General features: G+C 37.4%; 1 protein-coding gene across 1 annotated transcript; it reads right to left on the bottom strand.

The window, feature by feature from the left end:
* Positions 1–3,585: 3,585 nt before the first annotated feature.
* RP1 (RP1 axonemal microtubule associated) lies at positions 3,586–12,880 on the bottom strand. The gene is made up of 3 exons (XM_011232869.2): positions 12,246–12,880; positions 11,198–11,369; positions 3,586–9,239 (listed from the first exon to the last, which is right to left on the bottom strand). Exons 1-3 carry the CDS (start codon positions 12,870–12,872, stop codon positions 3,586–3,588), a joined length of 6,453 nt encoding a protein of 2,150 aa, XP_011231171.1. The 5' UTR covers positions 12,873–12,880.
* Positions 12,881–17,154: the final 4,274 nt, after the last annotated feature.

Here is a 17,154-nt window from a genome sequence, read left to right as displayed (position 1 = left end):
TACAGATAAGACCTTTAAAGTAGTAGCCACAGGAGTGCCTGAGTGGCTCAGTTGGTTAAGCATCTGCTTTGGGTTCAGGTCATGATCCCAGGGTCCTGGGATCAAGCCCTGCGTCAGGCTCTCTGCTCAGTGAGGAGTCTGCTTCTCCCTCTGCAGCTCCCCCTGCTTGTGCTCTCTCTCAAATAAATAAAATATTTTTTTAATTTAAAAAAAAAAGTGGTAGCCCCATTTTACAGATGAGGAAACTAACAAAATATGTGCTACAAACATGAAACATGGCTTTGATGCTTCAGTTTAAACCTTGAAAATGGGATATATGTTTTATGTCACTGAAAGGTTAAGACATAAAATATCTGTAAATCATGGAAAAATCACCCCTACCCACTGAACCAATGATTCATTAACTTAGTTTCAACTGGAGTTAGGACTCTAAGTTGTCCCCACTCTCTCCAAATTCAGCTCTCCCTGCAATCAACTCTGATTACTGAATAGCTTGCATTTTTTAGTATGCCCTCTACTTTTGAACTTCAGCTCCTTGCTACTAACAGACTATTTCCTCAATTCTGAGTACTGATATGCCCTCTAGGTTTAAGACCTGGGATGGGGCGAGAGCGGGCTGCCTGTACAATTGGGTCCTTAGTTTTCTTTGAAGCAGAACCAAACTGCCTGGAGATTGTCTCAATCTTTGCACTCACTTTTAGCCATGCAAGTCTCTTTCTGAGCGCTGCAATTGAGCTTCTGAAGGCAAACCGTAACGCAGCTGACATCTTGTGGGCATAAAAATAATTACACCATTCCACCTGGATTTCAAGATTCTGACATTGGCTATGTTCTCCAGAACACAATAGGCTAGAATCCCTTCCTCAATCCTCTGGCACTTCATCTTTAAAGCAAAAGCCAGGTCTATGCAAAATTCTTAAATTTCCTCTGAAGTTTCATTTAGTCTTCTTTCACAGTGTTACAAGATATTTTTTAATGCAAGTCTGGTGAAAATCTGTTAAAAATCATTTGAACGTTTGAAAGAAAAAAATCACTTTCACAGACCTTTTTAATGATTGAAATATGGCTTCATAAAATACAAAAAACTTAGTTCTATCCCTCAGCATCTTTGCGTATCTCCCTATATGTATTTGTAGATAATAAGGGGTAACCATTCAACACATATTTACTAGGTGCTTACCATGTCCCAACCAATATGCTAGAACTGGGATAGAAACATGATATAAGATGTGGATCCAAATCTCAGAATTCAATGCACATGAACCCATTAATCTTAAATAAGCACATTACACAGTCGTGCATTTCTAATTCACGTATGTCACTCTCAATTTCTTTTCCCAATATCATCTGGGCCACGTAGCAGTGTTATTGTATTAATGTAACATACGTAGTATAATTGCTAAAAAACCATACGTGCTACATGCATATTTTCCTATAAAGTCCTGGCTGTTGTGATTTCCCCAACCTCCTTGATACATCTAAATATCATTCTCTTTCCAAACTAATTTCCTTCTCTCTCTTCTCTGGGGAGAGCACTAATTTTTTTAATTTTTTAAAATTTTCAAATATACACAATATAGGGAGAAGGAGAGAGAGAATTTTAATTTATGTCATTTATTTAATCTCACAACCCTGAGATAATGACCTGAGCTCAAATCAAGAGTCAGACACTTAACTGACTGAGCCACACAGCTGCCCAGTTTTTTAAGTATTTTACCACTTTTTTCTCACATAAAAAGAGTAAAGGTGTAATAAAAATAACACTGATTTTCAAGCCCAAAGGTCTGGGTTCAAATTCTGACAGTGGTGCTATGCACCATTGATGAAAGTACTTTACCTCCCGGTCTCTAGGTTCTGTCACCTATAAAAAGGGAGTATAGCAAAGCCAAACTCACAGTGTCTTTATGAGGAAGGATTACATTTAACAGATCTGTAAGACTACCATAGACCTACTATAAAGTAGGCACAAAATTAACATTAATTCCCCTTTTTCTACTATTTCTCAACAATTACAGCCCTTTATTTCAAAAAAATTCTCACTGGTCATTACAGAAGCTTACATAACATGGCACACTCTACTTTTCAATGAGAAAAGTGTACCATTTAATGTAGAAAAAGCATACTCTAGGGGCGCCTGGGTGGCTCAGTCGTTAAGCGTCTGCCTTCGGCTCAGGGCGTGATCCCAGAGTCCTGGGATCGAGCCCTACATCGGGCTCCTCTGCTGGGAGCCTGCTTCTTCCTCTCCCACTCCCCCTGCCTGTGTTCCCTCTCTCGCTGGCTGTCTCTCTGTCAAATAAATAAATAAAATCTTTAAAAAAAGAAAAAAGAAAAAGCATACTCTACATAGAGGTAAGTCTTCATCTGGTAAAATAAATAGCACCTCATAATTTTTTATGGATTTGAGACTCATGCTAAACTGAAACCAAAACTGTTTTTTATGTAATTACCTTTAGTTACTCAATAACAAATTTAAGTTGTTTTAGCACCTCCATATGTGGCTCCAAAAAACATTAATTGTTCTACTTTAAGTCCATTCCAGACAAGAGACATAGATTTCAATGTTTTAGAAGACTTGTCTCTATACTGTCAATATAGTCTGTGATATAGTCATGAAGTGGAAAGAATCTTAAAAGGTTCCCTGGATAAATCCCAGGCAAAATACCACAAGTAGTCAAAACAGGAAATTTATAGTCTAATCAAATTTATTTATCCTTCTAGGCAATATGTTTTTCTTTATATCGAATTAAATTTTTATCAATGCAGTTGAACATAAAAAAATATGTGAAATTACTTTTCACAGCAGTTCTTCAATTCTGAGAATTTTACATTTTAAATCTTCTTTCCCAAATTAAACCATTCCAGCTCCTTTTTCTTCACAGAGCATGCCTTAAGTTTTTCCTTTTTTTTTCTGACCTATTTGGATTTGATATTTTACTACTGTTTAAAAGATTATAATTTCTAGGCAAAGTACTAGAGAGGCAGCACAGTAGTAAAGCATCTTTTTCTAATCATGAGGGAAAATGGTGAATCCTGTCCCTTGGAAAAGCTTGTGAGTTCATTAGATAGATGTTCTGAGGAAACTAGATTCAACACATTAGGAACACATTAGGAACAAGAAACTTACGAGAGTGTTGTGGAGATCTTACCTTCATACCTTTATTAAATCAGAGTTAAAATTAATAAATCAAGTACAGTTGGAGACTATGTCTATTCCATTTATTCACCAATACACATTTTGCACTAAAGTGAACAACATAAAGAGAGAAAAAAGATATAATTCCTGTCCTTAGGGCTTTTATGATGTCCTAAAAAAAATCACAGTTCCAGGAAATTACATATGTTCAGGGAAAAACACAGAAATTTCAAAAATAACAGAATAAAAACTGAGTCTGTAATTTTTGGAAAAATGAAGAACAGCAGAATAATGAAAGTCAAATCAGATTACCCAAGTGCATGCTTTCTAGAATAAGCTCATTTTAAAGTCCAAAATTTTTAGAGGTTAGCTAGTCTATATCCATCCCATGTGTTTCATCTCATTATAAGGAAAAAACACATTGATTTAAAAAGGCTGTGCTGATATTAAAATTACAAATCTTGTCCATCACTGTTTTCAAGATCAAATTGGCTTTCCTCTTCCCAAATAAAAAGATTTTCATCCTCAAATATATAAAATATTTCTAATACATTTCTGTTGCTGATATTTAAGGATGTCTCAACTTGGTAAAATAGGCAGGCTTGACCACGCGCTTCAAAGGAAAAATGACAGTCACTATTTTCTCTTACTACTTGGTTGAGATTTGTTAATGAGTTCTGAAATCTGTTATCTAGTAAATCGTTATTCTCATCAGCTACTTCGAAGATTTCATTTGTCTGACTGGTAGGATCCCATGTATTTGAATTCACATCGTCCATAACCAAAAACAATGTGTGCAAGAAATTCACACAAAACTTTTTCTTTAAATATAATTGAAATTTCTTTAAATTATTTTCTTCCTCTAAGCCCAAGGAGTTCATTCCTTTTAATTTTCTTAATTTTCTTTTATACAAGTCAAATGTATTACTAAAATAAAGTTGATCAAATGTATCATCAATGGCAGTATCAATAAATGCTTTTCTACCACTTGCTTTATTGTTCTCATCTCTGAACATGGTTTTGCTTGATGGTAGTAAATATGGGTGTATTTTCATCCATAAATGGAGACCCAAGAAATTTTCAATATCAGAATCTTTGCAATATACAAATCCTCGGTCTTCCTCATTTATAGGTTGGATGATAACAGTTAGTATAGGGCAATGCTGGCCACAAATAGCATAGAGCTTATCCAGAGAATCACCTTCTTGAAGTGCACCATGAATTACATTACTACCAGGCAACGGTTGGTTTTTAATAGTATCATCAGTGACAGGATGGACTTTGTTACCAGCAGACGTAAAGACATGAGTGACTGATGTGCATACTCTTTCTGACTTATGACTAGCCTTCTCTTCTGCATGATGATCTAGTATTTTCTCCTTGGCACCAGTTTTACTTCGAACATCTAGCAAATCCTCACAAAAAGTCTCGGAGTCAGTACAATGAGGCATGTTAAAATAACTGCATTTCAGTTCAAGGGGTTGAGTCAGTTCCTCCAATTCTGAAGAGGATAGCTCAGCCATGTTTGAGCCTGGAGCCAAATTTCCAAAATGTGAATATGGCACCTCATTACTGTTATTAAGTACAGTATCCACTGATGTGGTGTCTTCATTGCCATAGAAGCCAGAATTTTCAGGAAATGATACTCTTAACAAGTGATTTTCTTTCAGGAGCCACTTTCCTTTATCAATCAGTACCCCTTCCTCTATGTCTCTAATGATTCTGCTATGATCATTTTGCTTTGTGTCATGTCCTACAATGTCTCCCCCATGATAACTGGCCCCCACATCATTAAAGTCACATTTCTCTTGACCTTCCTCTGGAAATTTCTGCAACATAGATGAACTACTAGATACCTGTTCAGAAGACCCAAATGACTGACCTTCAGAATCATAAAGACCTACTTTCCTAGCACACTGAAATTCCATAGAATTGTAAGGACAAACCTGAGATCTGTGCACAGACCCAGAAAAAAAAGATGGTTTCATAATTTCCCCTTTACTGTAAAGTTTTTCTACTGTCCTTTTAACAAATCCTTTATTGTATTCTTTCTCTTGGGCAATCTCCTCACTGCCATTGGGGCCATGACTGGATGTTTTATATGGCTGCTCATTATCACTGTCTAGTCTAAATTCTGACCAATCAGAAGTCACTGGTCTTATGAAACAATTTTTAAAATCAAGAGAGGACTCTGAGTAACTTCCAATTTCCATGTGTTTCACCATCATTTTTACACTCATTTTAGTTTCTCTTTCATCGAGTTCCTTTTCAGTATTTTGCTTAGAATCATAGCAAAACACTAAAGATGGTGGTGTTGTCAGCCTCCTACTGATTGCCTCGCAAATTACACCATTTCTTTTTTCTTCTTGTGTAATGTTCCTGCTGGAGACTTCTATCAATTCCAAATTTTCACTAGCCTCTAACTCTTTATGGATAAATTCTTTAGTGGCCTGCTCTCCTGCATTTACCTTTGTATGAAAGATATCAATGTCCTGGTTTTCTAATTCTTCAAAAGATTCCAATTCTGAAATGTTTCTTTCACTTGATGTCATGCTATTGGTTATTGAGCCTGGTTCTTCAGAAGTCTTTGAGTCTTCCTTATCAGAGGATGTAGATGCATTTTTACCCAGAAATTTCTTTAATGAACAATTTTTAAATTCAGCTACATGATGGTCCTTATCAATTTCTGGTTCAGTTTCATTTATGGGAAAGACACAATGGCTTAAATTGCTGACATTTTGGTGTGACACCAATATATTAAAGCCATGTTTACACAATGGGTCTGCCAAAATATTTTGGTCTTTCTGAACTTCATTGATCCTTTCTAATTCTTCAGTCAATTCCAAATTATCAGCACATGTGTTTTCTTTGGAATTGAAAAAGTCACTGGTATTGCAGGCTTTCTTGGGAATGTAGGTCTCATCAACTGGGCAAGATGCCTCATAATTATGGTTTTCATCATGAGCACAAGCCTGATGGGGAAACAGAGCATCAGTAAATGAACAGATCTCTCCTAGGAAACAAGCCTTATTCATGGAGGTCTGATCAATGGTAGAACCATCACTAGGGGAAAAAATGTCACTGAGGTTACAAGTCTCTTTTGGAAGACAGGTCTTATTCACAGTGCACATCTGACATGAAGAACAAGTCAACTCTGAAACACAGACTTCAGGGCCACAGTCCTCACTGGCAGAGTAGCCTCCATCTAAAAAGGAGATTTTCTGTGTTTTTTCATTTTCAATGCACTGAGGAACTCTCTGGATGTTGGGTGTGGAACAATTTGCAGAAAATCCTCTTGGAACCATGTCTTGTTCTTTCTCAGTGAGTCCAAAGTGATTTGTGGTTGATTCCACTAAATTGGCAACAGCAGCCTTCAGATCATCAGCTTCCTCTGTGATGGCAGTATGCTTTAGAACCTCCAATAATCCAATTATTTCTGAAGCTCTGTTGGTAGTCTTGTGAGCATCACCTTGGCAGAAGCTATCTATACTTCCCTTTAAGGTTAGCACCAAAAGCCAAGCTAGAAGGACATCAGTATATGACTTACATATTGGGGAAGGGAACGGAACATCTGCAAGTGAACCTGGCATCTGAATAATTCCATTCTGAGTCTTGTGAATACTAGGAACTAAAGCTTGCAGTTGGCGAAGCAACAAGACTAGTAAAAGGTCTTTTGGAGTATCTTCTTCCATAAGATCTACTTGAATAGCAGCCTCTACACTGTGCCTTTTTGTAGCTAGGTTTATTTCTTGGTAAACAAGGCTTACCTCTGGTCCTAATTTTTCAGCACATACTTGGATTTTAGTATTATGATCACTGATAGCTGACTGTGACAAAGCACAATTTTCATGCAAGGGAAGCAAGCAAGCATCATTCAGAGATTCAACCTGATTCTCACAGAGATCTTTGGAAAGTTCTTCACTGTTATCTTTGTCAAAAGATTTACCTACCTTTTTGCCTAGATTTTCTGTCGAACTGGTACTTAACTTAGTTATGCGTTTATTACTTTCCCTAACAAAATTATTTCCTTTTCCAAGACTTGTGTGGGAATTAGCTCCTACAAAACCATTGTTGTTATAACTTACCACACTCCTTTCCTTTTTGTATAGTGGAGCTGATTTTCTAGGTTGCAAAGCTGAATGCGGATTTATGCTCTGCAACCATCTCTGTATATAATTTTGAACTGAATGATGGCTAATATTCTCAGGAAAAACAGCTTTTTTCAAAGAAGCTAAGGAATTTGCCCTGGTTGTAACATGTTGTTTATTTACAATAGTACTTGATTTCAACTTACCCCCTTTTTGTCTTTTCTGGGTTTTTAAATTTATGTGTGAATTATTAACATTTGAAACTAAACTTTTCTTGGTCATTCCTCTCAAATACCAAGATGCTATTTCTGCTTGAGCCTGTGGTCCACAAAAAGCACTGGGTTTTTGCTCAAGGAAGTTAAACACATGAAATAAATTGTGATCTTCAAAATTATTTTTGTAACACCTAAAGTCATTATGGGGAAATACTTCACTGCCTTGACCAATTTCTCTTTTTGTAGGTCCTCCTAAACTTACTTTGTTTAGTGGTCTGGACTTCCTTTTGGTTAAAAGTCCTTGAACCTTCTTAGGATTCTGAAGAGTATTTAGTTTATTTACATGGAAATTCTTGGAATTCACAGGATTGAGATTACTTTCAGAACAACAATTTGATTCAATTACCATATCACTTACATGGAGGTCTTCCTCACAAAGTATTCCTCCTTTAAGGGAAGAGTCTGAATCCTCCAATATTATTTCCTGTGCAATTCTACCTCCTGTGTTTATTCTCTCACTAAGAAGTCCTTTGGCTGCAATCTGCCCATCCTGATACCTGGAATTTATCATTCGTTGCTGAGATTTCTTCTTTTTGCTGGCACCAGATGATGAAATCTGCTTTTCACTTGCTGGAAATTTTGTTAAACCACACTGAGCAAATTCATTAACTAGTCTGTCAATTCTTGTGGTGACAGTGGAAGACCCTACCAAAGCTGGGGTCTCAGAAATAGTTCTGTCTGCTCCAGAGGTGTTACTTAAAGAATCAGTTGTATCTGCTAAAATAGGCCTGAATCTATCACTGGTGTTACCACAAGGTCTTAAGTTTTTGATACTAGTTTTGTTGTCTGATGTTACACTATCAACTATACCTTCCTCCACAATTGAGTTTTCTGATATAGTCTGCGGCAAGCCATTATTATGAGACATCTCTAACATCTTCTGACTTGTAATTTCTACAACACCAGCACGTATTGCACCTGACTTGAGCAGCCTGCTTTCCTTTTTTCCTTCTAAAGATGACTCCATCTGCTCATTGTTATCAATCTGAACAAGCACTGGTTTGTTAGATACTGATGACATTTTACTGCAAGAATGTGTGAACATACAGTACTCAGATTTGTTTTCCCCGTCTTCCCTCTCTTCACTGTAGATCATTTCCTCTTGAACTTCAGTTTCAGATACCAAGGTCACAGTCCCTCTCACAGATTTCTTTTGTCTCACTCTCCTTGGTCCTGGTGTAGGGGGCCTATAAAAATGATGCTTTGCTTGATCCTTAGTCTTCTGGATGGTGTTTGTGTCCATAGCAGCATTCTGCCAACTAGCAGAAGCGCAAGTTTCAGTCACTTGATCTGTCATTTGAGTGTTTATGTCCTCTGCCAAACTGCCCTCTTGATTATTGTCTTTCTCCAGGGATGAGACATCTGCAGACAATGAGCATGCTGTAATTTTTAAGCCAGAAGACTGATCATCTGTTCTTCCTGGAAAACCGCCTATCTCGCTCTTTTCATTGTTATGAGAAAGACTAGTTCTACTGACAGTGGTCCATTTTATGGTTTCCTCCTCTTTGATCTTAAATCGAACTTTCATCTCAACTGTCATGGTACCATCTTGATTAAAAATAATTGATTTCTCAATATCATCTTCAGAAGGATGTATCAATAAATTCTGAGAATCATTTTTTTCTAAGGCCAAGTAATTTTCAGAAGCAAAAGAATGGTCTGAGTAGCAATCGCTATTATGTATTTTGTCAGAAGAAACAGAATAAATCTGGGACTTTGGGCTCGAAGGCACATGTGTCCTCACTTTCAAGATTTTAAGAGTAAAAGATGCCCCACATCAAAATGCAGAAGACAGAGAAGTTATAAAATATCCAATAGAAGAGGCAGCAAAGAAAGAAAAGAAAAATAATTAGTATAAAAAATCATATTTTCTGAATTTCATAGTAACACATTATTAATATGTTTCTCACCTCTATGTATTCATTGATTATTTGAATTCACTGTAGTATCTGGTACATTTCTACAAGCCACTCTCAAAAAGAGAACCTATAATCCTACTTCAATAATGAGATTCACAGAATTTTAATTTTAGTGAATTTAATTAGGCAATTTTAATAAGGAAAGTATGAAGTAGAAACTGCTAAGGATTCTAGCAAAAATAAAAAGATTTTTGTGAGATTTTGTTTTGTTGTTTTGTTTACCAGTACTGAAACTAGAGTCTAAGTGCTGCTTACTTATGCAAAGTGAGTAATGATTTATAATGATACTCATTTTCCTACCTGTGCATATCTAAGAGAGACATCTATAACATTATGAAAGCTAAAACATTTTTAGAATTTATTTAGAAGTCAACATTAATCAAGTAATAATTATTAATTTAGCATTCACTTTGTATAATTAGTACACTTGATTTAATATAGGGCACAAAAGAGAACAGAGCTAGACAACAGACCAACAAATCTAGTTATATTTAAAAATATAACTGTGTGTCTCTAAAGATAAGTTTAGTACTCAAGCTTCTTAAACACAATCAAATTCTTATTAGTAGTTTGTATAGATTTACATATACTGGGCATCAATTAAATACCTTCAACATTTCAGAGTATAAGCCTCGAAATATTTTCTCTTATTCTTTGTATGCATTTACCAAAATTACAAATGAAAAGGCCTCACTTAAAATTTTTTTAGGTAAAATTTAACAAAGCCTTCAGATTCCCTAACACCATCAAAAACCATATTAACAACCCATATCACACAAAATAATAAAATCGCTTTAGTAAATTGAGCACAGTGAAACAGTACTACCATATGCTTAACAGATATTTGGTAGCTAATGCCTACGAAATAGAAACATTAATAGATATCTATGAGTAAATCCATAATAGATGAGTTTTACCCACTTTAGCAATAAGTAGAGGGATTAATACTACTTAAAGGGTTTATTATTCCACATCTAAATAAAAACCAAAATTTAAGTATAAGTGGCAATCAGTTCCTTAGCATAGAGCTAAAAAACTGTGCATAATGAATAATGAGATTAAATATTGAGCACAATGAATAATATGATTAACCATGCCTGCATAGAGAATTTACAGCCCATCCTACACTCGTGGGCATCAACAAGCCCTCCTTCTCCCCTACCCAAAGGATTATGCTATATTGTGTAGCATTTCCTAAGGAATTATCAACCTAGATTATTATTAACCAGCATGAACTGACTACATGAATTCTTATAATAAATAAAAAAATGGATCCAAGGGCTGCGATTTCTACTGGAATAACTTCAGAAAGTGGAGTTCATATGTACTTAGAGATTTTTAAAAGGAGTCACTCAACTAACCTGCTGAGCTCAGCTATGATGTTGCATAGTATTATTTGGAGAAAACTCTGTAACTACCCGATGTCACTTATACAAATTCCATAGAATTCCTCTACAAATCAAGAAATGCTGGTATTTTTATTTTTTATCTAGGTATTATATGCCCCCTCATACACAAATAAAGGCTTACCTCATCAATTTAATGATTGATTGATTTGAAAAAATCTAAAAAAAAATCATACAATCTCTATGACTCTTTCCAACTATACATATAACCAATTCCAGTTTAGAATGTTTCTGACACCCTCACTTCTCTCATGTGACAAAGGAAATTGGCCATTTAAGCACAGATTGTTTTTTTTTCCTTTGATGCTGTGGCTAAAAAAAAAAAAAAAACACAACTCAGGGCTAAAAATAAGAGCTACATATTTAAGTGACTTACTCTTTCTGCTTTCTGACCTAGCACTTCCCTTGGTGTATACATGATGAGAGATTCCTGGTAATCTTGCAGAAAGCAAGTACTTCTGGATGTCATAATTTCCTGCTTTAAATGGCTCCCTTCCTGCTGCCACCACAGCTCCAGAGCTGAGGATCACTGCCTGGAGACTGGTAACCTAGAAGAAACCAAAGATTTAAGGTCCTTACATGAGCAACATGAAGTTATTGTTCTTTCCATATGGTAATTTTTTTAAGATTTTATTATTTTTTTAAATAATCTCTACATCCAACGTGGGGCTCCAAACTCACAACCCGGATATCAAGAGTCAGTTGGACTGAGCCAGCCAAGTGCTGCCTTTCCATATATTAATTTTATAGTGAGTGGAATCAATTCAACAACCTTAAAGGCTTGAAAGGGATAATGATAATGAGCACCAAGTGCTCATTAGGCACCAATAATGTATACAAAGTAACCAAATATCAAGGTGGGGGTGACTAGACCAACATCTTTATTCAACCTGTATACTAACTGAAGAGAGATCAGTCTTCTACCATAACTAAAGAAATCTTTAAAAGGTAGGCAGTTCTGCCTCTGCTTCCCCCACCAAAATATCCAGCTGTAGACAAACGTCTACCCTAAGCCAGCTGAGAAAGGGCCTGGTGGACACGCTGACAGATGCAGGGGAAGCTCTCCCCTGTTCTCCCACCCATTCTCCAGCAAGGATGGCAGAAAAAATGCTTTCTCTACCTAACAATATCATTCTTAGCCATGGTTTTTCAAGAAATATTATCGCGATTGCATTCTGTGCCAACACATTATACAACTCGGTGCTCAAGGAAGGCAGAAAGGGGGAGGGAGTGTGAGATTTAAAAGAGCCCTTCATAGCAGTGCCTTCTTCAGATTCTGACCAGAGAAGAGTGGGGCCACCCACTCAGGTGAGCCAGCGCCCTCCCACACACATACGTACATGAAACCTTCCTTTAGCTCTGGGGTCTCCATCCATGTCCCACACGACGCGAGCTCAGACGTGAAAAACCCCGGGAACACTTACCTTCCTTCCGTCTGTGGCGTACAGCTTGGTCACCGGGAACCGCATGACCTCCGTCAGGTGCTGCAGAAAGGCCTGGAAGCTCTGCGCGACCCTTCTGTTCATAACAACCACACGCCTAGTCTTCGGATCGCCATTTCTAAAGACCAAGAGCCTTCGCGGGGCGCGCAGCATGCCGGGAGCAGCGGCGGCAGCTGCGGCGGTTGGGGGGGAATGGTGCACGTGCGCACTGATGGCCCGGCTGCTGTGCCAGGGTCGTGGGCGCCGGCGGGCCTTGTCAAGGTCCACTGGCTGCACCTTCCTACGGTGGGAGCACAGGTAAGACTGGCCGTCCTCTAGTTCCTCCAGGCGTGTGATGCTGTGCCTTCCGCGAGGGGTGCTGATGTTCCTCACCCCAAAAGGTAAGGGCACCTTCCTTGACAAATTATCCAGCAAAGCATCAAATGTCTTGAAGGAACGAGGATTGACCACCACCCTGACCCCACCAAATTGCGGGTCTCCGCTCTTGTAGAAACTGATCTTTTTGGCCACAACAGGATGCATGATGCGCAGGTGGCGAAGAGAAGGAACTTGACCTTCAGAAGAAGTCCGATGAAACATGGAAAAACTAGTGGAAGAAGTTTCGCTCATTTTGGCCGATAACTAGAGGGAGAAAAAAATTATTCATCACCAATAATGACAGCACTATAAAGAATACATGATAATGCAACTGCAATCTAATTACAGTTCTAGATATCTAGGCTATTCCTAGCATTTCATTCACTCATTCATTTATTCCCTATGCTTGCCTATTTTGAATGATAACTTTAAGGAGTTTACAATAAAAAGACATGAGTGACATAAAAAGACGTAAGAATTAAATAAGGATATTTATAATTCAAAGATAAAAACAATCTAAAGACAAGAATAATGTCGTTAAATAAATTATATTGTATACACCCATGGACTGGGAAACTATGCAATCATTAAACATGACTTCATAAGTCTATATTTATTGGCATAGAAAAATGATCATGAAAGGCAGTTTATAAAATATGTATGCCATGCCATGCCATTGCTAGTATATACATATACATATTTATTCTACTAGTGGAAAAAAATCCAAAAGTATATATAGCCCTAATGTTGATGGTAGTTATCACTGAGTGGCTAAACTATGGATAAATATTTGTTTCTTATACATTGCTAAATTTTGTGAATCTTGAAAATTAATAGGTATTTTTGAACAATTAAAAAATAACAAAAGAGACACACATCAAAAGCCATCCTATGAAAAAATAAGAGAGTTTTGCAATTGATCCATTTGGTTCTGCATGTCCTGGCAGTTAAGGAAAAATGGGGAGACAGGAAGAGTTTATTGAGCCCAAATTGTTGGGTAGAACCAAATGAGTTCATCTGGAGGAAAATGTTTCCTGACATTAAATTCTAGAAGAAATGTATCATGTAAATCCTTAAATAGGGGCCATATTAAGATAATGTAAAATGTTTCCATTACATATTATAAAAAATCCAAGTAAATTATCTAACGCACCATTAATCCTACTTTGGGAAACACTGCTTTATATATTTTGAATGAATGACAGCATTGCTATGAACTACTAAAAATGGAGGTACTGCTCCCATTAGTGGTTCTAAGATTAACCACCGGGAAGGAATTTAAGAGCCATTTTCGGCCAATCACTGAGGTTTTTCTCTTCTACTTTCTAAGTGAAGCCAGAGTCTGGCTGACAAGTGAGCAGCTGATGGAAGGGTTTATCTGGTTCTGGGTTCACTTCTCATTTGTAGCATACTGTGACTACTTTCTACTCTTTTAAGTCAATGTAATTATTAGTGTCTTTTAATAGAGTAAGAATGCCCTACAGCCTTGAAGACAAATTGAACAAACTAAATAAAAGTGATCAGTATTAGAGAAATGAAAAAGGCATGTTTGTCATTATAAAACAGCTGTAAATTTGGCCCAGATCACCTACTTAAATGTTTGCAAACTGTTGTCTAAGATTCTTCTTATATCTCCAGTATGATTTGCAAATTTTTTATGTGTAATTTAGGAAAATACATTCAGAGATCAGCCTAGAAGTTAGATATGTCTCCCCTACTCTCCACCCCAAGCAGTTTAAAGTAATTATAGTACTTAAGACAATAAAGGCACTATAGCAGGTTTGTGCTTCAGAAGCTGGGGAATCCACCTTTGCAATGGAGTCAGCAAAACTGCACCTCTTCTTATCCTCAGCTGATGAACTAAACTATGGTCTGACCTTGAGCATGCTGCTTAATCTCTATGCCCTCACTAACTATAAGAGGGATGAATCTTTTCAGTATTTAATAAAAACTTCAGAATTCTTTGCCTCCAAGTACTTTTTAGGTTAGTTTACTTACATACTTATTTTAAAATAGTTTCCATTAATAGTGTTTGAAACACATTTTCACCTAATTTTGGAAAATTATTTATATGTAAATGCATAGTGAAGCTTTTTTTTTTAATATTTTGTTTGTTTGAAAGAGAGAGCATGAGCAGGGACGAGGGCAGAGGCAGAGGGAGAAGCAGACTCCCTGCTGAGCAGAGAGCCCGATGTTGGGCTCGATCCCAGGACCCTGGGATCATGACCTGAGCCGAAGGCAGATACTTTAACAGACTTAGCCACCCAGGCACCCAAAAGCAAGGCTTTTAATTACAGTAGTCTTCTGCCTGGATCTCACTGTTTGGAGAGCCATTGACCTGGTGATCAAGTTAAGACACAGTTATGTAAGCTAATAGCCTAAGTGGTTTGTCTTGGGGTAGCTTTTTTTTCCCCCTCAAATAAAAGAATGGACACTTTGTGCTGGGACCAGGAAGGAAAACATAGAAAATAAGGACAATTGGAGGGAAGAGGTGGCCCCCACTGTGCTATCATACTGCTGCCCAACCTTGAACTGAAGGTACCATATCCTAGGAAGATGCCATATGCTCAGCGGTGGAGGAGCATTTATAAAGAACCTATAGGATGGTTGCCAGGCTCCTTGAGGAGGAGGCTGTAGCAAGAACAAAACAATATAAGTTCATATGGTCTTCACTACAGGTAGAAGGATCTCTGGGAATGCCTAGACATCATTGGGGAAAGTTTTAGAGTGTCGGTATTTTGTATCCATACAAGTGAGGTTTAAGAGTCTGTGGTAAGATGGGCATTTTGTATGTAATACAGAACATGATGAAGATTCAGTATTATCATCGAATAAAAGGATCTATGTGCATATAGTACACAATATCATTATTGGGAAAGAAAGTGCAAGCCAGATTCCTTCCAGAAGAAGTATTTCAACCTTTGTCTTGGTATAATCATATGTATCTCCTACAATTTCCGTGGAAAATTCACCAAGAAATTCAGTAGCACAGTCAAGGAAGAATGGGGGTGTCATGAGAATATCAAGGAGGGATCTATAGCCCAGCCTGAGGGATTGGCACTGAAGGTGGGAAGAAATGGCAGCTTCCACAGGAAAGCCTGTGTGAAGCTGAGATGCCAGAGTTAGAATGGTAAAGATGCCCTCCTGGAAGAAGGCAGGGATTCGTGAAGCTTCTGCCAAAGATATGAGCAAGACCAGAGACATGGTAAGTGTGTCTGGACAGTAGAGAGTCCCTTTTTGTGAAACAGAGCTACCAGCCCTCCACAACTTTTAGTTAACTTGTCTTACTTGTGCACTGTTCTTAATCAGCTTTAAAAACTGATCAGAATGTGGATGGAAATTTTTAAGTGTCTCTTTCCACATTTTTTAAATAATAAGGTTTATTTCATGCCCTCTGAAGTTGGATAAGGCAGTAATATTCTTGGTGGGGGGATATCTAGGGAACAAAGTAGCCTGAAGTGGTCTAATTCTTCTCCCAGCAGGTTAGGCTGAAGGAGCAGTAGGGGTGCCAAGAAGTAACAAAAGGAAACAAGATTCTTAAGGCCCTCCACTTTTCTCACTGCTGACTTTCCTAAAAGTAGCAAAGGACCTGGTTAACAAAATCTCTTCCCCACAGCCCACGTTATAGTGAAATCTACTTCCAGTGACTTGTGACTTGACAGCACGCTGCCAACATCTTCCACTCTTCTGTGCATTCTCTTCATTGGCAAAAGGCAGACCGTGGAACTGTCCTGAATACTTGTATTGCTTTTTAAGATTAAGCAGATATTTTTAACACCCTTTGGTTCACTAGGTTTACCCATAACTATGCTTATCTCTGCCATCGTTGTTTTCAATACCTGTACTGCTCAGAGCTAAACAACTGCTCTACCAAGAGGGCTGTACCTTCTTACCACCATTCACTTGACAAAACACATTGCAGAATAACAAGATACACGTGTGTCATTTCACTAATTACATTTTAAATTTAATTTTCTACTACACGCTAGGAATTCAGGCAATTCAGAAAGAGTGGAGTAGACTTCTACCTCACGTGTATTCATAAGGTTAGCCCTGTGGCAATTCAGAGATTTGATATTACAAGAAAAACTCGTTCATTTCACAGTTTATCATAACTCTGTGCGGTGGGATTGAGGGTGGGAATTCAGAGGAAATAACGCCAATTCTCCCCTATGGTGGTCACAGCATTGTTGAATTAAAAGCAGCTTCCTTTTTTAATGGATTGCTCAAATTCCTCTAATGCATAAGTAAATAGTGCTCTTGTAATCAGAAGAAAAAAACAAAAAGCCTTTACCCCTGTTGGAATACACTAGAATTTCTTGATATCCTGACACTGAAGTTCCCTCCTACTTCAATATCAGCAAATTGTGGATGTTTCTAGCATATTTGGATAAAAGACAATAGTTATTAGCAATATTTATTCCTTTTTCTAATGGTTAAAGATAGAACTATGTAATCTAGATATAAAATGGAAAATAAAATACAACTAGCTAAACACAGATTGTTTTCAAAATAGAGATTTCAAATAGTTTTA

Source organism: Ailuropoda melanoleuca, unplaced genomic scaffold, assembly GCF_002007445.2.
Source record: "Ailuropoda melanoleuca isolate Jingjing unplaced genomic scaffold, ASM200744v2 unplaced-scaffold11384, whole genome shotgun sequence".
In the NCBI taxonomy this organism is placed as follows: Eukaryota; Metazoa; Chordata; class Mammalia; order Carnivora; family Ursidae; genus Ailuropoda; species Ailuropoda melanoleuca.
This window is presented reverse-complemented; position numbering and strand designations above follow the sequence as displayed.

Excerpts from the sequence above, each read along its gene's own strand:
- RP1 (XM_011232869.2), bottom strand. The coding sequence starts at position 12,872 with ATGAGCGAAACTTCTTCCACTAGTTTTTCCATGTTTCATCGGACTTCT. Across the intron at positions 11,370-12,245 it reads ACGCCACAGACGGAAGGAAG|GTTACCAGTCTCCAGGCAGT; the intron begins GTAAGTGTTCCC and ends GGTTTCTTCTAG. Across the intron at positions 9,240-11,197 it reads TAGGTCAGAAAGCAGAAAGA|TGAGGACACATGTGCCTTCG; the intron begins GTAAGTCACTTA and ends AAATCTTGAAAG.